Source organism: Serinus canaria, chromosome 5, assembly GCF_022539315.1.
Source record: "Serinus canaria isolate serCan28SL12 chromosome 5, serCan2020, whole genome shotgun sequence".
NCBI classification, from domain to species: Eukaryota; Metazoa; Chordata; class Aves; order Passeriformes; family Fringillidae; genus Serinus; species Serinus canaria.
Window position 1 is genome coordinate 42101462 of NC_066319.1, and position 27135 is coordinate 42128596.

General features: G+C 37.1%; 1 protein-coding gene across 7 annotated transcripts in view; it reads right to left on the minus strand.

Annotated features, from left to right (window-relative positions):
• Positions 1-23420, minus strand: part of CEP128 (centrosomal protein 128) — a 98757-nt gene extending 75337 nt beyond the window's left edge. For 4 of the 7 annotated variants that reach the window (XM_018907360.3, XM_050975208.1, XM_050975206.1 and 1 more), the window contains exons 1-9: positions 23286-23406; positions 22090-22129; positions 20440-20597; positions 18989-19075; positions 17433-17559; positions 16394-16515; positions 13271-13362; positions 12466-12538; positions 5527-5643 (exon numbers count right to left, since the gene is read on the minus strand). In XM_018907360.3, coding sequence (XP_018762905.3) covers positions 5527-5643; positions 12466-12538; positions 13271-13362; positions 16394-16515; positions 17433-17559; positions 18989-19075; positions 20440-20597; positions 22090-22129; positions 23286-23390 — 921 coding nt within the window. In that variant the 5' untranslated portion in view covers positions 23391-23406. Of the gene's footprint in view, positions 1-5526; positions 5644-12465; positions 12539-13270; positions 13363-16393; positions 16516-17432; positions 17560-18988; positions 19076-20439; positions 20598-22089; positions 22130-23228 lie in introns of all 7 variants that reach the window. The other 3 variants (XM_030240554.2, XM_030240555.2, XM_050975207.1) reach the window with 3 other exon arrangements.
• Positions 23421-27135: the final 3715 nt, after the last annotated feature.

The following is a 27135-nucleotide window of genomic DNA, read 5'->3' on the forward strand; positions in this document are numbered from 1 at the left end:
ACATTTAAGGTGCTTTCCTAAGTATTCAAGAGAGATTTAAATCTATCATTCCAGTCAACTATAAAACTCAACTCTGCACATATTTTACTAAAAAAGGCTCCTGAGAGAAGTCCCAAAAAGCAACATGAACAAAAGTCTAAGATCATCTCTTTAGCTAATGCTGGTTTTGCATTACCCAAGTTCATTGGGGTTTTATTTTGGTTTGCGCTTTTTTCTTTGTTTATTTTTAATGACCAGAAGTATCGGTCCAGAGCAGCCTACTTGAAATATATGATGTCTATTAACTGCAATCAACCATCAGCAAAATTTACTAGCAAAATTAGAAACTTTGCTCTACACAGTCAACTTTAGGCAAATTTCATTTTTGGCACTAAGTTAATTATTAACATAGTACCAAATGTGCACATTTTCATGTACAGATTTGGCTAGAGAGGTCAGAATCATAAAGAAAATATTACAGCTGGGCTGGATTCAGGAATACTAGTAAAATTTTAAAAGATTATCCCTGATGAAAGCAAAAAATATCTCTGCATCAGTAGCACGTCCAAATTCCCAAACAAAACCATGGAGATAAAAATGCCATTTCAACTTCACTGACTGATATTCAGGCTATTAAATAGAAATAATTTCAAACAGAAATGCATCCTTTACTGTAACTGATACTATAAATATAACCTTCCGTTTTATTTTCTGCATATTGTAAAAACAGCCCATAGCCATTTCATTTTAAGGAAAATAACAACTCCTATATATAGAGAGAGATAGATAGATACCCCAGAGTTAAAATAGGCAAAAAAAAAGTAATGTTACAATAAATGAAATATACTACATGTGCACTGCTTGGACTGTGAAACATGCATTGTACCAGTAGGTGCCAGGTAAGCAGTTAATCAAAATGTCATAAGGATATGGAAACATCTGGTCATCCACAGCCAGACAAACGTCAGCTGTTATTAGCATTTCAGAAATTGCACAGGCAGAAGTTAATTCTGTGTTTTGCCTCCTTTCTGTACTCTTTTTAAAGTAATCCTCTCTTGCTGTTTTGGGCCACATTTGTTTTTTCCTCCACTAAAGATCACTATACAAGCTTCCTCTTGGGAGGGGTAAAAGAAAAAAACCCATAAAAACATGTAAAGATCCAACTGATTCTTTGATTTCATGTTGTCTCCAGAGAAAGGGTTGAGGAAGTCACATGTCAAAAATGGAAACTAGGAAAAGGATGCTAAAGACAGCAGTTCAAGCACACATTCCTCCCTGATGGCTCCCAAACAGCAGGCAGACACTGCCCAGTGTAGCTGAAGCACCAAGGAATGGGAACAGGCCTACAGTCAACAGGATTCTCCTACCAAGATCCTCCTCTGAAAGCATTATTGTCCAGATTGGTCTCGAAGAGACTGACAAGGTTGATGAGGCCTTGAAGGAGGCCACAAGGAGACAGAGAACTTCCCTGTACAAAGGTCTTCACAGCATGGCTTTGGGAAGGACCAGCTCCACGTTCCACTGCCTGCTAGGTGGTCAGGCTAGATGAACTTTTGATTTGACCAAGGAGGGTAATTCTTACAGGTCTTTATAAAGAGCTCACTAGCACAAGACAGCATTAGAATACAAATGTAACTGGTATACCCCAACTGAGCATACCTCTTCCATATACACAGAGCATCTATTGAACCTCACAACTTCAAAATCATAACTTACTGCTTCATATTATTTTTCTTATACATGAGGAAAACTATGGGGATGATTGTGAAACAACTCAAGTCCTCAATCTTTCCAACATATGATAACCTTTCAAGAGCAAATCATAACTTTTACAGCAACTTAAGCCTACTTTTCTTAGGGTTTGGGTTTTGGTCTCAGTTTGGTTTTGCTGTATTGTTTTTTCTTTTTAAATAAAACCAGACTTTTTGAAAGCTGTGTACAGACCACAAACTGAAACTTGCTCTTTCAAAGTGACACTGATCAGTGAGTTTTTCCTACTATCACAAACATACAAGCAGAACAGCTGCAAGCTATAATTTAAAGCAAGGCAAAAATGTACCACATCCTAATCTGAATGAAAATACTTTCCCTAACTTGCTACATTAGTGATTAGCATGACTCCAAGTATGCTCCCTAAACATACCAGCCAGGCAGTTAAAAAGGGACTACCTAGCTATTTTAGTGACAGATATGTATGAGACTTGTTCATGCTCCAAGCAAGAGTCAGATTCAAACTACAGTCAAAACAGAAACCATGGGCCACAGGTGGCATAGCACAGAGCCAAAGAGCAAGTCTCAACAATGCACTAAAATATCCAGGTGGCTCAGAGCACAGATCAAGTTTATGTTTGTCTAAAAGATCAGTGATAAAAATACGCAAAAAACAATGTTCAACAACATTTCTGACCATCGGTTTATGCCACTCTCTGTCCACCAGCATCTTGCAGTTCATAGCACTTGTAGTGGGAGGCACACAAAATCTAAGTATACAATTGCACTAGGAGAAAGTTAAAAAATGCTTCCTGGCCTAGCCAAGTTGCTAGCTTAAGACATAACTGCAGGCACTGCCTTACCACAGTCAGTGGATTCAAAAGGTTCAATAATGATGATTCTGTTGACCTAATGATGATTCTGTTGACCTAAAGTTGCCAAGCATGAACACATGGACACATTTCACCAAAATCCAGGAAGCCAAGCAGAAAATTTTGTAAAGCCATCCCGGACACCCAATGCACAGAAAAGAATGCAAAGAAAACATTTTTAAGAATGATACTTGATCTTGTTTTAGAAAATAAATGTAAAAACACAAGCAAAAAGTAAGAGGTGATGGCGCCTTTATATTCAAAAAAAAAAAAAAAAAAAAAAAAGCCCTAGGGAATCTCAAGATAGTTTTCATTTACATAACAAATATAACAAATGCAGTGGTTAAAGCAATTCACATTCATGTATACATGTCGATACCCCTGGCAAGAAAAGAATATTTGTTCTTCTTTCCAATCAGAAACATGCTTATATCAGGAATATAAAAAATTAAGATATATGATTTGCATGAATTTGTTTGCTAATTGCTATTTTCTAATTTGCAGTAATTGCTGATTAAATGTACCAATACACACTAAGGTAAAAGAGACATAAAATACGCAGAAAGTAGTTTTTCTACAACGACACACAGCATTGCAACTAAGGGGGGGAAACAGAACAATCCAACATACAAACTGAGAGGGGAACAGAACAACCCAACACAACACAACACTTAATGGTCAGTATATACATAGATATCTTCCTGGTTCGTAATCACTCTTTGAGTATGATGTATTGTGTAATACTACAATACAAACAAGAAGTTTGCACATTATACAAAAAACTGAGAGAAAGAAAAGACAAAAAAGAGAAAGGCCAAAATAAACACAACCATCATGTTGTGTTAGATCCTGAAAATATATAATTTAATAATGGTGATGCTCTTAAGACGGTAAAACACTGACAAGTAGTGGTCAGTTACAGGCACTGCACCTCACTGAAAAAAATAGCATTTAATCCTCACAAATGTCACACAATTTCTTAATTAGAGCAACTACTGATCACATGCAAAAGTAAAATTTGATTTGGTTTGAAATGTGTAACAGGCAAACTAATGAAAAAATTATATCATTAAACAGACACAAACGCTTTAAATAGTACTTCTCTGCAAATCATCCAGGCCATATTAAATGACAGGATTTCAAAATTCAGTCCAAACACTACCCTCCTTTCCAGTAATGTTACTTGGGAAGCATCTTGGAGAAATAAATAAAAACAGAGGAAGACTTCAATAGAACATTATGACTGTGCAATGATTACCACAAGGCTGAAGCCACTGACAGTGTTTAGAGTCTATCTAACTCACAATTCAAATTACAAGGGACAAGAAACAGAATAACAAAATAACAAGCTCAAAATTATGCAGAAACATGTTTCATCCAAATAACAATTGTAGCAAAATACGTATTTACTTAATTCTCACTAGGCTACGAAAAAGCCAACAGGACAGTTCAAGTACATTCTTTCTAAAATACAGCTTCTTAAACTGAAAGTGGCTCCTCAGGAAAAATAACTTACAAAAATTAAGTAGAATTTACAGAAGAAACTATTAAACCATCTTAATTCACAGCTGGACACCATTGGAGAATAGAAGGTCTGGGATGTACTTAGTATTTCTTTTTGTATGGAATTCAAACGATGAGCTACCAAGAATAAAAGCACCCAGCCTGGAGGCTCATGATCACATAGACTATGGTCCTTCCTATGATCTATGAAAGATCATATGGAAATTCTCTGAACTACATTTGAACCCATTCACTTGAGTTCAAGTTTTCTTTCTAAGGAAACTATGGCAGTGTCAATGTATCTTTAGAGAATACAAGACATCATCCCTTTAAAAGGATAAAATAAGAATGTTCCACTCTGCAGATAACACTATCAAATCACACCAATACATTGCATTAGGCATCCCTTCCCCAGCCTGAAGGCACAACTGAAGAATCTAGAAGTGGACATAGGCATATTAAAGAGCAATGAAAACTGAAATTCAGTACTCTAGTTCTTTTCACCAACTAGGACATGAACTGGAAGGAAAATTAAACAATAAGTCTTTCTGAAATAATGGCAGAAGGATTCCAAGCCTTTTGATAAATGTTACTTTTTTATCTATATTTTAAAAAAGCTAATCATCCTGTAAAGTATGACATCTTTGAACAATCTCTAGCTTTACATGAAATACATAGCATCACGAGCAAGGTTCCTCAGTATCACTTCACAGTATAAAGCCTTCCAAAAAACTGTGTTGTAAACAGTAAGAATGAAAACCAAGGAATTGCATATTTCTTCTCAATTATAGTAACCTATTGCAGAGATAGAGATAACACTGCAAATTTTATCTTAAGCGGAGTGAAATAAAAAGTCACACTATGTTAAGACACAGATTTTCCAAACAGAAGTAAAATCAAAAAGAAGTATTTTTGATATGTTTTCTAAAACAAGAAGAAAAAAAGCTAATAGCTGTCTCAAATTTTAACTTATATTCTAAACATTTCTATTTGTTTCCTAAACAGTATTTTTTATTTCATCAGGTATTGCTGAATAAAACTGAAAAGCAGTAAAAAGTTGTTTGGCCACTACAGTGCTTTAGATTGCTTGTTCGAATAAATTAAAGTGTTTGTTTGCATGAGCAAGCAAAGTTTACCTTTTAGAAAATAATACCTTTTAACTGAAAAAGCCCAGCTAATGACTTGCTTTTGTTTGCTTAGGTTTTCAGGAAGGGCATAGGGGGTAGGTTCTTAGAAGATTTGTGGCAGTTACCAAAAAGGTCTAAATATAGTAAAGACAATATAATGAAGGACTGAGACTGTGCTTGGTATTATCTGGTCATCAAAACAATGTGAGCTGGACTGAGAGTAAAAACATGTGCCCAAGATATGAGCACTTCTGCCAATTTATCAGGTAAAGGCTCACAAATGCCAGACATTCCTAACTAAATCCTAAATCCAAGGGAAGCTTTTGTTTGCCTACCTCCTGTAATTGAAGGGACACATGGCCCAGCTGGTCCTGGCGCCTTTCTACCAGCTGTCTTTCAGCACGCATCTCTTCTTCTATCTCCTGAAGTCTCCTCTCTACTCGTTCTGATACCTTCAAAAGGAAAAAACACATGCTGTTTAATACATGTGAAAATATCAATGGCAAAAATGTAAACAGATTATGGGGCAAAATGAAAAGAGAACATAATTTGTATTTTATTAAAGCAGATTTAGAATGGTAGAGAAAATAATTAGTTATGGCAGTCAGTACTCCAGAAGTACTCAGGCAGGGAACCAAACTGTTATCTTGTTGGCAGTATTCTCCTTTATGTGTATGCACATTTTTCTCTACAGTGATGGCTCTACTCAAGGGTTAAATATCTCATTATCAAGCTCAGAGAAGTCTAATGCGAAGTTGCAATACAAAAGTCATAGCTTCTCTGTCACAAGCCTGATTAACCTCTGGAAGGGCATTTCTTTCACATCTCCAGCCTGCAAAACAGACCAATGTTTGCCTCTTTCATGATCCAAAATCTGTGAGTAAAAAGTAGTAAACATGAACTAAATACATGAGAATGACTGTAACAACACAAAATGATTACATCACTTTAAGCATTTTTCCCAGTATTTTGTGAATCCATGTAGAAACTAATACAAACAACACCAGGTGTTTATTAAAGCAACTTGGATTACGAACATAAAAGTTCAAACAGACTAGAATGCCAGAATTACTTCACTTTTGCAATTCAAGCTGCTAGCAGACAGCACCCTCTTGAGGCAGCAAATAAATTTATTTTGTAAAAGATTAGTAAGAAAAATACTTATGGATAATTTCCTCCCTACCTTAAAACTAATTATTTTAAAACACTAGAAAGCAATATACCCATTACAAAATTATAATTAGATAAACAGAGAAAGATAGAGATAAAAAAAGATAAAAAATAAAGCACCATTCAACTATTAGCTTTTGATGTATGTGGACGTAAATTATCTTTCTCTGCTAAGCACACTCCTATTAGCACTAGGCATATGCATGCATAGAAAATTTTACCATGAGCAACACAACTTATGTAGTAACAGAAACACAATCAAGGCTACACTTATGATCTGGGCTTCACAAGGCTTAATGAACAAAACATTCTTTTTCTTCACAACAGAATACATCTCTCAGAAAACATTTCTTGTTTGTGCAACCAGATGAACAGTCAGCTTACAGTCTGGAATATTGTATTTTTTCCTAAAACCATCAGGAGATGCCTGGTACTGCATCAAACCACACATTTTCATGAAGCTATGAAAGCTCTGCAGCTATACTCCAGAAAAATTACTTACTAAACCTAATATATAAAAAAAGATGAAGACCACATCGCAATGTTTGTTTTGACAAGTACCACTTAGCGTTACTTCTCAGAATTCATAAAATACTCCACCTACCAGAAACAACGATACTGTGTAGTAGGAACAGAAAATAACACTGTCACTAAATTTGTTATATCTTTGCTGAAACCAAGGAAATAAACTGTCATCTTTTTCCCCATACATATCTAACATAAAGAAATGAAACAGTAATGTTTTAACATTTCTTGAAAAAGTTTTGACTATGAGCTTCTGAAGACAGAAGCTTTCTCAGCTCTCTCATGAACCTTTTTCAATGAAGCACTTTCTTAATAGCTTTAGTGCTATTAAGCACTAATTTAATGTATTAAGAAAGAAAACATACAATTTTGACTTGACAGAAGATTCAAAAGCAGCATCACCCCCAAAGATGACATTCCAAAGGAGAGTTCAGTAACTTCTTCACTGTCATGGGTCTAGCATGCACAGCAGATAACATGACACAAGGCAGCACTAAACAGGCTTTAGATTCCTACGAAGTTCAGATTTCATTATAAGTTATCATTAACTCAGAACAAGTAAGACAGTAACTTTGTGAGGTGATTTGCCTTGCCTCTGACTTCCTTCAGCTCACTCCAGAATACAATTGTATTGTTTCTAACAAGGTACTAAAACAGACGGATTATATATCATAATATTTGTCACGGAAATTTCAGCTGCAGACATAATCCTCTTTAATTAAAAAAAAAAAAAACAAACAAAAAAAAACCACACCCACCAAAAAAAACACAACCAACACAAACCACCAAACATTTTTATGCTACTTATAACTCCTATTTGTTTCCCATATTTTGTATATTGGTATAGTATTGGTAACACCTTTACACTTCAGCAAGGCTTTAATGTCCCACAAGAATTATGTTCCCTGTTTTTGTAGCCTCTCTGACTTTCCTAAGATTGTCACAGAGGCTGTGGCATACAACAGCAGGGATTTAAAAAAAATAATTAGAAACAGTTAATTTATTAAATAGTACATGCAGAATAAACTTAAAAACATACTTGTCTTCCTTTGTCCCAAATGACCCAACTCAGAACAACACTTCTACCAACAAAGTACGTATCTTGACCTCTGAATGTTATCAAAAATCTTAGTGTAGACAAGTGCTTCACCAAAGGACAGTACAAAGAATATAGAGACTCTACACAATGACATGAAATACTAGCACTAAATTACTGCATTCAGAACATATTAGAATGTGATTTCAAGCATGCATTTTTAGCAACAGACTATCTGAATAATAATGATGATACTAGAGCTGTCTCCACACACAGCTTTCAGGTAGCTTAATCTGTTTTCATAGATTTTGCTTCTATCAAAAAGTTCCTCCCCTCCCCCACAATTAAACACAAAGAACAGACTGTCCTTTTTAAAGCTAGGGTGACATTTAAGTCATGCAGCTAAATATAATCTCGTGGAAGATGTTGGATGCTTACTGTACAAAAAGCACCATCCTACTTATTGAATTTCTGACCTGTTTTTCAGCTTTCCACTGTTATTTCTAGTGCAAAAGCCCTGCTAATGGAAATGTATTATTTCAACAGACTTTTGCTACTGTTCTTGTTCTGACTCATTTTATCATCAATGCATACTTGAAATGGGAGTATTACAATCACAAAAGAGCAAACTTTTTTCAGAGATGTAACTTTAAATATTGTTAAACTTTTTCCCCGTGGCAAATGATAATATGCCTTCTAACTTTTACAAGTCACCAGTGCAGCACCAAAAAAGCTTATACCAGATCTCCTGAGAGACAGTTCATTATCTGACAATAATCCTGGCTCTATGAGGTATCATAACCACAGTAACTCCATGTAAGACCCATTTCACTTGACAGTCTTGTCCTCTTCCAGAGACAGTCTACCATCACTTCATAACAGCACCATCTCAATTAAGCATCTACTTAATTTTAACTAAACTGTGCTCTGATGAAGTTGCTTTTTATGTATAAAGATCAGCATCTTGTGCTATTTGAGATGTGCTTCTACCCAAGCAATTGCAACAAAATATCCAAGAGGCCTATGTTATATAACCATAAAGTAAATATTCTTTTGATTGCTTATATGCCTGTCTAGCAAACATCCAAACCCTTTTCAAGAACAAAGGAATCTCACTCACAAAATGTCTAGCTAAGAAAGAGATTCTGATATAGAGAGTTGAAGAACCAGAAAGGCTTTTTAGCTAAACGGCACATAAATTCTCAAGTACAAGGCCATGAAGAGAGCTTGACTTGAAACAGGCATCCAGCAATGCTTGAGTCACCACCTTCAATGTCATCTGTTTTTTATATTGGCATGGAAAAGCTCTCTTTACAGGTAAAATATTGTGCTTTGATTGCAATGTTTGAATCCTAAAGTACTCAAATGCAGCATCAAAATGCTCTAAGAATCATAAACCTTTATAAAAAATAAATTCTGAACTAGTGACTCAGAAGAACTGTAGTGACTTAGACCTTTATCATTCAGGCAATTTTCAAACAGCCCCAAATACACCAAACAGTAAGAATTTAGATACATGTCTCTAAAAAAAAAAGGACTTAAGGACACTGAACTGAAAAGAATGTTTCTACCATGAGCTCATCCTGTGAAATTACCAAGATTTCAAGTTGACAATTTATTGCCAAGAATCATACAGCAGAATATAAATACAAGGATGGCAATCCTCGAGGTGATAAACGCTCCCAAGCCTAAAGGCACTAAGGACAAAAGTTTCTGAACAAATTTGCATAAGGAAGTTTTGAGAAAAAAGGTATTATGTCTTACCCAACTCACTTTCACCAATGCAAATCAATCCTGAATTAAGCAATCTCATTAGAAAAATTCCTAAATGCATACACATACGAAAGGATGTCAAATATCTACAATAACAGACCCTAGTTTCTACATGCACTCTAATTGCATGCTTTGCTATGCATACCATCAGAATTATTTTTATTCTTGATATCCATACTAAATTCCTCTTTTTCGCATTTACTATATCTCACTGATTCTGCCAGCCTCATCAGGTAATAGGAGATCACTAGGCTTTGAACAAGGGCAAGAGATCCACACTTAGGATCAGGGAGCCCTGGTAAAGCAGCAGTGCACAATGTTGCTACCACCAGGGTTTTTAAGTGGTGGGGAACTGGCTGAACACAATAGTGCATTAAGTCAGAATTTTTTTGGCTCGAAAAGTTACACTCTGAAAACCCTCTGAAGAAACTGAACAACCTCCCAAGTTAGAATTAGGGATGAAAAATTAGATTTAAAACCCAAACAAATAAACACCCTACAACTAACAAAGAAACCCAAGAAAAAACACATAAACCAAAACACACATAAACAAAATAATCAAAAAAATACCCAAGAAACCAGATCAGCAAAAAAGCAGCAGCTTCTCACACAATATATATAATCTATTTTGAGAACCCCTTGCTATAAGACAAGATCATAAAGATATGCAAGTTATAACAAAGACTGGACAAGTTCCAAAAAAGAAATCCACAGAGGGAGTATTTCTCAGTACAGAAAGCAGACAGATCACTTCCAGGCCAAGAAGCCCCTAACTCACAGGTGATTGGACTTCTACTGTACAAAACTATCATTAGATGACTTTCTGTTCTTATATTGTACAGTAAACTTCCACTTTTTGGCCATTCATCATACATGGCTAGATCCTTCCTAATGACCTGTTTCTTCTGCAAACTGAACCCCAGCTATTCTTCTATCTTTTCCAGCAAGTCTTTGAATTAGTGGTCTTTTTTATTTTTCCCCTTTTTCTTTTTATCCCCTCTCCTCTTTCCAGTCTTCTTTCCATCTGGCTTTATGATGTTCTTTATTAAGTCAGTCATCATCAATAAGCAGAATAGTCCAGATGAATTCTTACTAGTCCTACACAACAAAATCATTTCACTGCAGCTTACTGCAGCATTTGTGTCTTCACTGAAAGAATATCAGTAAATATTTCCGTTTTCATAGCTTTATTGCATTATAATGTTCCCTCCCAACTAAAAGACTTACTCTTCTGATATTGCCCTTACCATTAACATTCTACAGAAGACTTCCTTGTTATACCTCACCTCTCTCATTTTTTGCTTCTCTCAGGTCAAAAGTTGTAACCTTCCATTTCATATCTTGAAACCCTACTGTAGGAGGTCAAAGAGCCAGTTATTTCTTTCATTAATGAACAGACAGTGGATGCCTCCATTCCAGAGGATTGAGGAAGGTTTGTTTCTCTCACACAATGGCACTGAACAGTTGTAATGCAGACAGCTGTAGCAGCTATTTTCTTGAGAATCACCATGGTTAAAACTGAGTTTGCTAATTTCCTGGTACATGAAAGAGAAAAAAAATAAGTATACTGAGAAGTCTGCTACAAGAAAAACACAGCATTTTCCAAGTATCGAGAACTCTTTATCAGATAAACTTACTTTATCCTACCAGGCTACTAGGAGAAATCAAAATTAACAATCTAACAAAGACAATCCCATCATATTTTGATGGGCTTTGTCAGACTACAAAGGCTGACAAGGCAAGTCTTCTTTCCCTGATGGACTGTATCATATCAAGAACATGACTTGTACAGATAGTGTACCTTGAATCAATGTCCAATTTAATCTAGAAACATGAATTTACACAAGTATATTTATTAAGTCTGGGGGTACCAGCAAGTGGTCCATGCCAACTTTATTGTTATCAGAGACAAACACATCATTACAGCCCTAGACAGAGCATTTAGTACTAATTCATGTGATTTTAGAGCAAGACAAATCACCCACAGGAAAATATGCACATATAACACCTACTCTGAAAAGTCAGCTTTGCTACTAGTATCACAGTAAATGCTTACATAAAGCATACACTCAAGAACTACCTACAAATTCTCACCTACTCATTACTGGGGTGATTCTCAACTTCTCTTGTTCCTACAGCAATATGCTGTTTGACTTCAATCTCAATAGCAGATCTCTCTCAGATTTAAGTAAGAGAGTGCAGTTAGTCTGGTTCCAGCAGATACAGGAGACAAAAAAGAAAAGACTGTCATTGCTGCCCTGCCTCCTTTGCTACATTTTGTTAGGAAGCATTTAGAGAAGAGTACAAGACAAAGAGACTCCTTCCATTTTGCTACACAGATGATAAGGATTGAAAAGAACAGGGAGGGAGGGATGGAGGAAGAAGAAACAATAGTATTTATCATCATAACATGGGAAAGCTTGTATCTTTCCAAAGGTACCTCCAACAACTATAACATCATTCAAACCAATGTTCAAAGTTAAAAAGCAGCTTTCTCAAAGGCTGTGAATTTTGAAACAGAAAAATTCACAATACACACACCTGTAAAACACTTGTAGTTAAAACAAGCACCTGAAATATAAAACTTGTCTTGCTGATTTCATTATCAAAGGATAACATTTCAACAACCTATAGAAGCCCAAATAAGATCATGTTCAGATATACGTATCAGTATGTTATACCAATTACCAACAGATACATTAAACTAGAAGCCCACATCTTGTTTAGAATATGAGATTTAAATAATCCTTTTCACGTTAGTCACACTCACCGTTTCTTGTCTTTGGGACTCAGTGAGCTTTTCAGACAATTCTTCTAGAGTCTTTCTTAATTCAGCATCAGTCCTTCATAGAAAAATATAAGTAAGACAATATTATACAGTGCAAAAGCTAAGCAACACCCATGATAATTTTAAGCAGCAACAATCCCCCCAAAATTTTTTGCTACCTCAATTTGCTCCATAGCCCATTCATAATAATTTATAGCATAATGAGAAACAAGCCTCAAGTGGAACATTCATGATAGAAAGCATTCCCATTCCTCAAGTGAAGAAACAGACCATCTAAGTATCAGCCAGGTATCAGGTCAACAAGTAAAAAATTATGAACACATCTACACATCCTTTTAAACAGTCCTTTCCTCCTAGGAATTAACAGTCTAACTCCTGTTATTGCTATTGAATAAAGCACCACATGTTGAGAAAGTATATACATTATGGCCTGCAGGAGAGCTTGCCCCGAAGGGACTCAGTAATAAGAACAAACTAGGAGCAAAGCTATAATAAAAGAAATCTCCTAGACCTTGTCATTTTGTGCCTATATTTGAAAAAGCTGAGGAAAGCCGCATATATTTTACAAATTAGAATTGGTAGGTGTTATTTACATTTGTAAATACTGCAGAAGATGACATAAAACAAGCAGTTTTATGTCATCTTCTGCAGTATTTTTCTTCATAATCCTGCTTTCATCTACATGTTGCACAATCACTCATTCTCCCCAAAATTATTTTTTGAAATAAAGGAGTTTAAGAATTTTTTTCCACACTGTTCTCCACACGGAGTTATAGTCTGTTTATACCGATTTCTTCTTGAAAGCTCGCGACTGATGTCATCTCCCAGGCGAACTTGTTCACTGCTGAGATCTCGAAGAGACTGGTGGAAAGAATGCAGCTGTAAATGAAAGTACAGAAATTATTCCAAGGCTTAGGAATGCTTTTTTCTGTGATATTCCAAAAATACATATCTACACATATACACAATTTTTTAAATAAAGCAAATAAAATAACAACAAAAAGAAATAAAACTCCATGAACTGTAGTTGAGCCTGGATGACTGGATGAGGCTTATGCACTTCTATTTCAATCCACCCTTCACAATACTTGCTCACTGTAGTTTAACTTTCAGTACTTTATTTTCTAAAGCAAGTTTCCTAACTATGTTTCTTTTTCTGTGGTTTAGAGCTTAGACACTATACCACCTCTTTAACTTAATGCAAAACAAATTGAAATATCTGAACAAGTAATGTTCAGGAGAGACATATTTCATATTAATAGATACTAGTATTGGTAAAACAAAGTTCTGCCCAGCTATATATGCCACCATAAATAGATTACATAGGAACTTGAAATGAAACAAGCAGAACAGTATAATATATTCAGGAACTACCAAGAATAGGTATTTTACCTTGCCCAAGACTTTATACTCTTTTTCAGACCTTGGGGGAAAAAAAAATAAATCAAAAAAAACCCCACACATCTTCTTTCTGAAAAGTACTTTCTGAAAAACCTCCTATTTTGCCCATTTAGCAGGCTCCTAATTTATCATCAAAGTTTTAGAAGACAAATAAATAAATGAATAGGTCATTCATTCTTCATGGAAGAGAAAGTGACAGTTAATCAATCCTAATGCAACCTATTGCTGTCAACAATTCCATGGCCAAGACTATCGTTATGAAAAACCCTAATTTATAATATTCCTTTGTTCTGTGTCCTAGATTTAAACCTGGATCTTCCACAACCAAGCTGACTGCCCTCAACATTCAGACACAGGCACTACTACCCATCCTGTGCGATTAACCATAAATACCCACCTGACCTGAGAGACTTTGAAATAACATGTTGTATTTTCAAAATGTATGCGCTACGAAGGAGAGGGACTTAAATGTGTTAAAAGACCATTTGGATGAAAAATTACTTCAGCCAGAAAAAGTCAGAATGGGAATAAAGAGACAGTGGTTGCAGAAAAAAGAAAAAGCCACAACTTTACTTAAGCAGTACAGCTTTATCTCTGGTGTAATTTCTACCTATAATCGTGATCAATGGCTACTTCTAGTTCATCATTCCTCAAAGCACTATACTCTTCTTACAAAATAGTTAATGAAAAGGAAAAGGCCACATTCACTCACTGAAAAGCAAGAATAAGGAATAAACCAGCAGTTATCATCAAAACCAGAAAAAAAAAATTCCTGAATTTCGGGAACTCCCTTGAATAAAATTTCCAAGATATTTGTAGAATATGTAGAAATAATCTACATTAGTCCTAAAGATTTTGGATAGTTGGGAGGAGAGATTTCCATATAATATTATTTCCTTCCAAGGATTATTACCTTGGGAGAGGAAGGAATGGGGGAAGAACTAGATCAAAAAGACAATGAAATAGAGTTAAATAAAAGTCTAAAATTTCTATCATTTCCCAAAAAGTCAACTGAGAAAACATGTTGTAGTTAAGTTTAAACTATATGGAAGCTGAGACGGATTTAATAAAGTAAATATGAATACCTTACAATCAGCTTCTGTAATATTAGTCTACACAGATTCACTCAACCAAGTTTAGCCACCCTGCCTGAAAAAACCAAAAACAGGTACTGAAATCTCTTTTCTACCTGTAGGGTAACAGAAACACTATAATCTTATCCATTAAGATAATTAATTTATTTTTTCTGAAGTCTGCAACAGATACAGGTTAAGGAATATGAAAATTACCAGTGGCACACACATCTTCTCCTCCCATCATCTCCCTGAAATACAGGCTCAAATTATCCCACTCACAGGTCAGACCAAGAACTAAGATGAAGAACTACATGGTTCAAAATCAAGTCAAGCTACATTGGACTAAAGCAAAAGCATTAAGACCCTACACCATTAACTAAGGCAGAATAACCCCTCCCACAGCCTCACTGAACTTCAGCACGAAGGTGAATGTTAACTGGCTTGAAGGGACCTCCGGAGGTCACCCCATCCAACCCCCTGCTGTGGATACTGACAACCTGGTCAGAGAGAGAAAGTCAGATAAACTTACCCAAGAATTGTTCTGGGGAGTTTTGAGAAGGCTGAGAGAAAGAATTAAAACAATCTTGCAGCTGGTGTTTTGAACAGTTGTTTTCCCATACAATGTTTACCAAAGCATGTCTCCTTAATTAGCCAATCATGTGAGGTGTGTTGATTAAAGGACCACCTTTAGGTCCACCTGTATCTGAGCAGTGTATAAAAAGGAATGGGTTCCTAATAAAATTATTATTAGCCTCCTGAAGAGATCTGGAGTGTGTCACTCATTCATCCATTCCTGACTCAATGGTGACACCCTGCAAGGGAGCATCACCTAGCAAAGGTGACAGAGGAACTTGTCCAAGTGGGTTCTGAATGTCTCCAGACAGGGAGACTCCATAACCTCCCTGGGCAGCCTGTGCCAGTGCTCTGCCATACTCACTGCAAAGCTCTCCCTCACACTGAGGTGGAATTCTTGTGTTTTAGTTTATGGCCATTTCTCCCTGTCCTGTGACTGGGCACCACTGAACAGACTGGCACCATCCTCTTGACGTTCATGTTACAGATATTAATATGCTTAACTGAAGTGCCCTCTCAGTCTTCTCCAGACTAAACAGGCTATTCAGAGATTATTTTTCTTTGTCATCAGACAGCCTAAAAAGTACGGAGATTATTTTCATATTTTACTTTTGATATCACCATCTGCATCTTTTTCTCTATAATGATTTGCATGAAACTTCATGACAGATACAAGAGGTGACTGCCTAATGAAAAAAGCAGGTAACACTGAAAGCACAAATCATAACTGAAACATTCTTAGCTGCATCCTCAGAATCACCTCATTTAATGTAAAAGCAAAGAGTCTTTGAGACTCTCTGACTCTCAAAGAGTAACCATACTGCCTGTTTGGAACAGCAGCTCCCATTAGTGCTCTGTACCTGCTCCACATTATCTGCCTCACTGACAAACCGAACGCTTGCAGATCTAGACCTTCGGTGTTTATTGCCCTGTGAGTCTCCGTAATCCCTGAGAGGAGAAGTGGGCAGGAAGTGGCGGTTGCCTGCAGGAGATATGATACAAAAAAAAAAAAAAAAAAAAAAGCAGGAAAACAAAATTTTGTATGGGAAATTTTTCATTTTGCTTCACAAATCTTGACAATATCCTTCTAGGTCACATTACAGACAACAACTACTGAATTATATATCATGCATATGACTCTTAGCTCTTCCCAGGATATTCTGACTTGAAACATTTCTTACCCGTGACATACAAGTATTCTAGAAAAAGGAATTGTTTCTTCAAGCAGTAGTTTTTCCTCAAATTTTATTTGCCCAACCAACCACTTTTTCCTCCACATGAATCTATCACAGCTTCAAACTATTATATTTCACAGCTTTTACACAGGAATTAAATTTTTAGAGCTTTCTACTAAAATACACCAAATACTGCCTCTCAAAGGAATACTCCTCCCAAACATACCTTTTCCCAAAATATAATGAACTTTGTGAGACATACAAGGAAAAAAAACTATTGTTTTGTGTGTCATAAATAATTTCTGATTTTTTCTTTTCCACTGTTTCCAAACATCCATAATCTCATGCATTTAAAATTTAAATTCCCTTTTTGCTGTGAAGCAAGCTTCAGAAGCTGCAATATCTTTTGAATTTAGCTTTAACTTGTATGTACCTACAACTCATGTAGTGGAAAATTAATTTCCTCAGCTGAAAGAATTAACATTTCATTTAGATCTCCTGGGATATCAGCAGAAAATACAGAAACAGAAAGCTGGAAAAAATTACCACATAAACAACTGCATAACTTACTGCAGGTCTCCCAAATTTCTAAACTCAGTTTCTTTGAAGTAATCAATGATGACTTTCCATAAGACTACCTCTACACATTTTTCTTGATTTCCTCTTTGCATAACACAGCCATACAACATAATTCAAGCATACTCAAGCCCTTCAAGTATTTTACCTGATGTTCCTTCTCCATCCAGGTCACTGGGATATAAGCTTGAGAGAGATGCACTTCTCATTCCAGAGTTTCGTGCTAGTCGCTGGCTCCTCAACTGACCTATAGATTGTTCCAGTGTTTCTTTTAACTGTAGAAAAGTTATAATTTATTGAAATATTAACTTTTTTTTTAAAAAGCATGGAAAATATTATTTATTTAAAAGTTCTTAAGAGAATAAAATCTATTTTTAAGCCAAGTACAGCTATGAATTAATAACAGCTTTTCCTCAATATCTATCACATTCCTGTAATTATAGCAAAACATGCTTCCAACATTGGCAGCTTCAAATATCAAGTTTCTTAAAACAGTGGAGCGCCACATGGTGCACCACCATGAAAACTCAAAAGTTTATCTCCTACAACCCAAATAAGACCTATTTGCCAGCAATGCTCATTAACAGCTCTGCAAAATTCAGAAAATAACTTCAAAGAAATTATTTTTTACTGGAATTCTTCTACCAGCCCTACCTGGAATCAATTTTACATGGTTATCAAATATCCCTAAGCAGCTTTACAGAAACCGCTACTTTTAGAAGTCTTACTTTCAGGAAAAGAAAGCCATTCCCCATTTAAGAGTACAGAACTAGCTATATTCAAATATTAGTTCTTCATTTTTCAAACTTACATCTCATTTTTTTACAATTGCATTTGTTAACTTTGGTTCTTAGCCACTTGCCTTGTTACACCTTTATTTGACAATCCACAAAACATCAGTTTCTAAAGGTTCTCCTTTTTCTAAGAGAAGCTTGTAAACAATGGTTAGATAGATGCTTTACTCCTGCAGAATTATATAGTGTTTGATCTCTTCCTCTGAAGTAAACAAGCTTTCTTTTCTACACATTTGCTTCTTCACTGTCTCTACCTTCACATGTAAAATACTCTACATTTCATATGTATATGTTTTAAGGCAGCACATGCTGCAGCTTGTTTGTAATCAAATTGTAAACCTCTCTTGCCCTAACAGCACTAATTTGTTTTGTTTTCTCTAAGACACCTGTTTTCAAGTTTGTAGAAGTCTGAGTTTTGAGTTTCTAAAATGAGAAGACTAATTTTAGAATTTTCATCCTTTCTGCAATTTAGAGCAAGCTGTTCAACAGATCCAGAAACTGTTGTAGAATGACAGGAAAAAAAGCTACCCCAGTATGATCACAATCTCATTCCCTGCTGTAATTCAGCTTTTATCTTACCACTTCTTCCTGAAAAAGAAACATGTTCCCTAATACTGTATTTCAGATACACATCTTGTACTTGCATAGTACCATAACATCATCTACTGGGTGCTTATAAACCAGAGAAGTAACAAGCCTACAAAACCTGTCAGAGTTTCATTACACAACATATTACTATATTATGATTTAGTTTGCCCAAATAAATATTAAAAGATTCTGTTTACAGCTACTTAACTCCTTATATATTCTGTCTATCAATACCAAGTTTGTTTTTTTTTTACCAATACCAAGCAACGAATTCTACTAATGGAAAAACCAAAAAAGTTAAGATAAACTGAAAGTTGCTCACAGTTGTTATTGCTTTGGTTTGCTCCTTGTTGTATTCTCTGTATTGTCCCAGCAAATGGTCAACGTGTCTTAGATTTCTGTTGGTATCCTTAAATAAAAAAGTTTTAGAAAAAAGTCAAAATAGAAACCTCCTCTAATCAAACATTACTGTTGTCTTTATTCTTATTGATTTCTAAGATTAAGTTGAAACACAAATGCTTTCTAAAGGGTCTAAGCATTCAAAATCCTATTCGAGTAACCAGAATCTGAAGGGATACAGCATGGTTAAAGGGAGGAAAATAAAGAAGAAGGAAAAAAAAAAAAACAACCAAATTCTATCATTTCAGTACAACAGTAAGGCCTCAGCATCAAATAAAAAGTTTTTTCAAGTTTCAACCATTCTATAGAAACATCCTTTTAATCCAACAATCTTAACATTATCTGCTTGTAGAACAGAATAGTTATCTGAGAAATAACAAGTTTTTGAAGGTGAACACACTAGGTAAGGTCACTGCATGAGTATTTCCTGACCAGATAAACACCTGGATCAGATGGAAGATCTGCTGAAAAGCAGTCCACAAAAAGCAATTAGCTTAAAATCAGAATTTCAGAAGAGCAGCTAGAAAGAGGTTTGACAGAATCAGAATACCAAAGAATCCCTTTTAAAAACTAGTCAGACTGTATTCTTATTATTATATTTTTTCTAGATTGATGTTTATTTTCCAGATAAGAAGTTCTGAATTTTAAATTTACCATTCTATATTGATTTTTTCTCTTCTCATATATTAAAAGGAAAAAAATATTGCTAGCCAAACAATAAGTAATAAAACATACACCCACTCACTCTAGGTGTTCAGAACTGTCAACTAAAGAAGAATGTGAGTGAATTCTCCAACAATAATGGTGTCATGATAGCTAAATGTCTCCTCCCATTTGCAAAACAGATATTCCCTCTGCACTATCCACTTTTTCTTGCTCTCTTACTAGTTTAGAAACAATACTTCTCAGAGTGCTTTTTCACATCTAGAAAATATTTTAAATGTAAGCTCTCTCCTGAAGGTATTGACCGCTTACATATTTATTAGAAATCTGGAAATTTTTCACAGTACAAAGACAACCAAGACAAGGCTGAAACTTTCTGCTGGAAAATTTCATGTCTTTTGTGAGAATCTAACAAAGCTCATTTGCCCTTACTCAGTTTGTTAACTTTATAAATAGTATTCCCCAATACATCATTGTTTCTAACAACATTCTACTACTGTCTGATAGAGCATCTATATAAAAGTGTGACAAACCACACACTTTCAACTCAAAAGCAGTATAAATTATTTCCCAAAACCATCTTTGGCTGGCAGAGAAAGCAATGTTTCCTATCTGTACAGTACACTCCACGACTTTAGAAATTAAAATTTGACCCTGTGTTACAGAAATGCAGGCACTATAAATACTTTAAAGCTGTATTTTGTAAACAACCTGCAAAGTGCTTGCTAAAGTATGGATCTTCTCTGTAACTTCTTCAGCACCATAGTTCTGAGCTCTGCTGTGGGATGCTCTCAAAGGCCGCCTTCCAACCCGACCTGTAAATAAGTTGTCTGAATCACTGGATGACTCTGCCATCAGTGTCTTGAAGCCTAGGCAGGAAGACCAGAAAAAGTAATGTATGTTAATTCCTGTCTGTAACTAAGTCTTGCACTTCAATATTCCCAAAGCAACTTCATAAACTCAGATTACATTTGCCTTTTGGGTTTGGGTCAGCAGGATGTACTTTTGAAGCAGATCTTCCAACTGCTCCTCAGTTATCACCTTTGTTCACACTATGAAGCAGGGTCAAGATGCAGAAGGCAGAGCCTCTTAGGAGCGAATGAAATCAAAATATGCAATCTCACTGCTTCCACATGTTCAGTACCCATGATCAAATCACAGCCCAAAGCAAATTCTCCCTCCCAAACACAGAGTGGAGACATCAATGTTTTAGCAATCTTCCTGGTCTGCAGAACCACTCTCCTTTACCTCACACTACTCACTAAGCTGTCTTCAGAATGGGGATTGCTCAATCTCAAGGATGGCAAGATAGAGGCAAAATAGGTCAACAATCATCAGATGGGTGAAATTACTAAAAACATACAGACAGCTGTGCCTAGTATGGTAAAGTCACATAGTAACTGATTAAAATAACAACCCTCAAAAGGTAGGTTAGATTGAAATTTTTTCTTAAACTATTACACACTGCAACAGTTTGCCTTAAGGTCATGGAATGACTTGGTGAAAGAAGAAAAGACTGGCAAACTCTTGCAGCCCTGTAGCCAACAAAAAACAAAAAAAAAAAAAAAAAAAAAAAAAAAACCAAACAAAAAAAAAAAACCACCAAAGTGACAGTAAAGATGACATTCTCCTAGCCACGAGAGCTGAAATTTCCAAAAGAAACCATGGATGGATTCAAATCTTACATTATATTTTATAGAGAGGCAACCTGATGTTTTTCCAAGTCTTATTTAATTTTCAAAAGGTTGCAAAAGTCTGTCCCCCAGACTTGGATAAAAACCTTTCAAACATGAAAGAACAGCAAATCAATGTGCTCAGTCTGTGCTCAAATAAATCAGTATTTCTTATGTTTTCTGAACCTCATCTTTCTTCTCATCTTATCTCACCTCACTAAGACACATTTTACTAATAGTATCAGAATTTGTTATTCCAGTGCCTCACTCTAGTCAGCTGCAATGAATACTTCATGAGTCTGAAAAAGAATAAACACTAAACACTAGGAAACAGAAATTATGGGATATTTTCAAAGACAAAGAAAAATAAAATAAATAAAACATTGGTACAAATAATAACACGGAATAATCCTGGTGTTACTGTAATTTTGTAAAAACATAACTCAACAAAACCCAATAAAGAAGTAGACCTAACCATAACAGCCCCAACTACTGAAAAGCAATGAGTGAAGGAAAAAAGGGAAAGAAAGATTTACAGCAGGAAAGATTAATGGGTTTATTTTCAGCTGTCCAAAAATAGGCTCATTAAGATATATACTAGCCAAAACACAGAAGAAAGGTCAGTAATCAGGGTAAAAATAAAAGAAAGCACAGGATAAGGAGGACATTTTGTCTGAAGAAAACTTACTATTTATGGTTAAGCATTCCTCTTTGTTCTCATGAACAACCTAAAAGGAACCACAAGTACTTTTAAGGTGAAGAAACTCTTTCACATGAGGCAATATCCTCATTTTTAAAGGAACTATGCAAGTTTCACTTTAGATTAAAAAAATAAAAATCACAATGAAGTAGAAATTTGTAGAAATGTTCCATATGCACATCTGCCTATCAATTGAAACAAACAAAAACAAGCTAATCACTTTTTCCAAAAAGCTACACTAATTTCAGCACATATGACCTACTGGACAGTAAGAATCATTTGGCTGTTCCTGGTTTTCAGTTCTACCCAAGCAGATCATAACCTTTGCTGAACTGATGAAAAGCATCAATACTCAGTATCTTCCTTTCCCGTAGGAAGCAGAGCATTTCAGATTCACTGAGGACTACTTATGAAATCTGCCAGGTAAGAAGTAGAGCTGACAATCTCAACCTCAAGCTCTTCAGCTCAAGTAAACAAAAGATGAAGTCAGCGTACACAACCTGATTATTCCTCAAGTGTTTTATTTGTTCAGCTCCAAACAGACTAATCTATCACTAGGTAACTAACCTAGTGTTAAAGGAATGGTTGAAGCCTTATAGCTAAGACTGAGCACGACAAAAAAGAAAATTATAATCATTTCGGAAAGGAACAACATGACACCTGAAAGGCCCTTTCCTTCAGTGCTTGTAATTGAGTCTGGAAAAAGACAGGAAGGTGATCCCATATGGTGATATTTCACCATCGTGCCTTCAGGAATCAGTACCCCATTTTATTATCAATTTGTCACACCGTGCTGCCAGCACTCTTCAGCAGCACAACACAGAAAACGGTTCCTTCGCACTCTTCATAAGCAAGTAATGCCCTCGGAAAATCCTCCTCCTGCCGGGCACGCAGGGAACTTCACTAACGCCCGACTCCAACTCTGAGAATCTCCTGGTTCTTTGGCCCAGACAGGAGCCCAGTACAGCTCCGGGCACGCCGCCGGCCGGGCCTCCGGAGCGTCCCGAGGCACCCCGCGGCCGCCGCTCCCATCCGCGCCCACCCTCCCGCCCGCGGCGCTCCAAGCCGGACAGCCGCCTCCCACACACCGCCCCGGCCGCGGCCCTTCCCGCACCCCCAGCCCGCACCGCACAGCACTCGTAGGCGAGGCCGCCCTGTCCCCGAGCACCTTCCGCCCGCCTCACCTCGCCGCTATGGCAACTTGAACTAGCCGCCCTGCCGCCAGCTGCCGGGGCCGCGGGCCGGGCGCCGGGCCCCCCGCAGCGCTCCATGGGACACAGAGTCCACATGCCGCGGGCCCGCCATGGAAAACGCAGTGTGCGAGACTTCAACTCCCGAGAGGCTCTGCGGCGGCAGCGGCGAGGGCCGGGCGGGTCCCGCCTTGCTGGGAGGCCGCTGGGCCTGGGGAGAGCGGTGGTGGGAGGTTCCGCGAGTGACCTGGTGTTTATGAACGTTGTTTTGTGAAACGCTGAGCTTTTACAAAATACACATTGGTGTTTACAAACATGTCAGCTAAATGACTGCGAAGAGCAGAAACAAAAGCTGTTGTACTGGTAAAGCCGGCGAGTCTGTTCCACTTCCGAACAGACGGCTGATAGGCTGGGAAAAGGCATGTGAGCTTCAGAGAGCAGCTGTTTCTCACAAGGAGACATCTCCCTTCCTGGTTCTTGCTTTCTTCTTTCCTTATGCCACGCATTTCCCTGCTCCCAGATGTTGTATCCATTACCCTTGTGTGCAGTAAAAACGATCAAGTATTACACACTGCTGCTCTGACTGGCCTTGAAGAGAGAAAAGGGATAAAGAGCGTTGTGACCGATTACAGGAAATGTCTCCTGGGCCTCTGAAACTTAGGCAGAGCTTGCAATAGGCTCACAGTCACTGGAATATTTGGTCACCTATAGGTGAGCAGTCCAGCCAGAGGTAAACACAGTGAGCTGGGGTTTTTAATACATATTATGTCTGTTGCCTCTGGAATCCGCTCCAGGCAGTGACCACTGGCCTTTGAGCACAGTAATAAGGCATGGCTGGCAATCCATAGCGTCTGCCTTCATTCCTGTCCTGCAGGACTGTTTCATGAGCTCACAATACAGCAGGCATGCTTGAATGCCCTATGATTACAACACACTTCATGTGTAAGCCAGGTCTCCCACACTGGCAGCTTTCACCAGCAGTCCAGGCAGTGCCTGCTGGCCCCGTGTCTTTGTGGTCATGCTTAAGAGGCATTAACATCATCTGAGCTGAAGGCAGGTGAGACACAGTACAGGAATGTAAGGATATAATTTATTTCACTGCCAGCTGAAGCATTAGTGAATAAGTAGTAAAGAAATAAGTCTTCCATAGCTTCAATACATGGGCACAGTCCTGGCCTTTCCTTTGCAAACTGCAGCATAGTAATGTCTAAATACAGGATGAGAGTCAGGCCTTCAGGTCAGGCTTCTGCTTATGGAGGTGTCTGGGAGACAGGCCCTAAATTTTACTGAGTTCTCTGAGGATTTTTTTCTCAGTTTTGTACCTGCCCTAGTATTTTTTTTCCCGCCCTAGTACTGTCTCTCAGGCCATCACAGAGAGGATGAAGGAGTTGGTAACGTGTCCTGGATGTGACTGTACATACATGAGAAGTGTATTTACATCTGTGCTGAGTGGACGCTGATGCCAGTGCCTGAGACTGACACACGAGGCACACCCAAAGGTTCTAAAGACCAGGCTAACCATGCATGTGCCAACTGAGAAAAAAACTAGTCAGCAAAAGCACTTGGTAGTTTGTAGCAGACGAAGCAGATACTTCAAACAGGTGCCCGCATACAGCTACATTGTCAGCTGCAGCATTGCACAAATACTCTCTTTCCCATATGCCTATGAAATAAAGCTTATACCAATGATTAAGACATAGGTTTTTCATCCCCATTAAGTTAAGGCTTGCTTGGTATAAAAATTGAGATACTAAAAACTGTCACAGAAAACATGTAAGCGGGCATATATGCCAAGATTTCTGTCATAGTTTAGGAATGGTATTCTTCAACTTAGTATTCCCGCTGAAAGACCCCAAACCAGCTCCCTTACTTTCTACCACCCCCCTCCACTTCCCCCCCCCACCCCAGTGGGCTGCAGAGAAGAATTGGAGATATAAAAGATAAAGATCACAGGTTCACGAGAACAATTTACTGAAAACAGCAAAAATACTAATTACATATTATATAAAAAAGGAAACTATCTATGGAAAATAACCCTGCAATAATAGACAATACCAGATGGCTTCCTCCACCACATTTCCTCAGCTGGAAGGAGCTCCTTCCCAGAAGAGATTCCCTTTCCCCTGCACCCAGCAAACAGCCTAGGTGGTATAAAATAACCTTCGGGTCCTTACCGTGCCCCCTTCTGGCTACAACTAGAGAAAACCCTGTCCTCACTGGAACCAGGATATCCTGGATTTTGTGTGTCTTTGCTGAGAAACATTCAAACTATCCAGATCCCACCACTCTCAGCAGAGAAGAATGCAGCATTTCACTGATGTTTTCACACTCAGTTAATTCAGTGAACAGCAGTATAAAGTAACAAACTGCTTGAAATGCTCTGTGGGTTTTGTACAACATATTTGGTGCCAACTTCTGGTGTCTTCTGTTCTCTTCAAAATTTGAGGAATGAAAGAAAGAACAGATAAGTGTGATAGGGTTGTTCACGAGGGTTGTAATTTACCAGTGCAAACTGTCAGCTCAGTAAGTCTCTTGCTTGTACCTGTGGATTTTGATTTACAGAGTAGATGGATGTAATAGCGGTTTTTTACTACACCTTTCTTTAGAGCAGGGAGAGGCCTAAGATTTGAGTGTTTGTATTTGTCTTTGTGTCCACTGCCCTGGTGGTCCATTTGGCCCAGCACACTGTGTTCATCAGTGACAGCAGGAGGTTATATGGAGAGAGAGGCTACATTCTATGGTCTGAGCCTCTGTAGTTTCTTCTGGCATCTCCATCTGTCATGTCAGAGCTCGATTGTAAGAAGGCTGTTTCCTTTGGTGTCTGTTTACAGGCCTGTAGACCCTAAGTTTGTATAATCCTGTGTGCCTTTCCTATCTCCTTGCAGTGATTTCTGGAAGCTTACTTTGAGTGTGTGAAAAAGTGCTTTACTACTACTCTATGGTTTTGCATAATTTAAGGGCCTTTGCTGAAGACTGTGCTAAAGGCAGATTGAAAATCTAAATAAACTGTATCTAGAGTTCTGTTGATGGCTTCAGAAGACTTTCAAAACATATAAGGAACATCTGTCCTTCAAAAAAAGCTGTTCTGATTCTTCCCTCAAAGAGCATGCATACATTAATTTTATTCTCCTGGCAGTTTATACTGATATACCTGCTACAGTTATCAGAGTCATATTTTTGGAATTCTCTTTTTGAATCTAAATAGCATTGTGATTTTTTTGTTTGTTTGTTTGTTTACTTTTGTCATAAGGATGTGAAATATGTGCATAAGATTGCTACAGTACATCTTCAGTTTGGAATGAGGATGATGAGAAGTTATTTAACTGTGCACAACAAACCACTATAGTAGACATAATTATAAAGAAGTTGTTAAACTTTATAAGAACAGAACCCTTTTATTTTATTAGATGAATTTGAAAACATATATCCCAGCATTCTGTTATCTGAAGTGCTGTGTTAGACAGTAACATGATGGTGCTTGAATTTAGAGAGGCCAGCATGGTCTTTCTACTTCAGGTTAGAAGTGCTGCTTGATTAATGCTGTTGTGCCCCTTGACTAATACAAATATGTAATACAAATACAGATCTTGATTAAACCTTAACAAAAAAAAAAAGAAAGAAAAAAAAGGAAATATTATTCTGAGCCATTACATTACTGCATATATATAAATAAATGTGTATTGAGTCTGAGGACACAGACCTAAAGGGTAGAAAATCCAGAAGGACTATAACTTTTTTTTTTTAAGCTTAAATTTAATTTTTAAAATTTTTATGTTTGTCACCAATGATACCTTTTCATGGTATATTACTTGTTCTCCATTACATGTCCTCCAGCTACATTTTT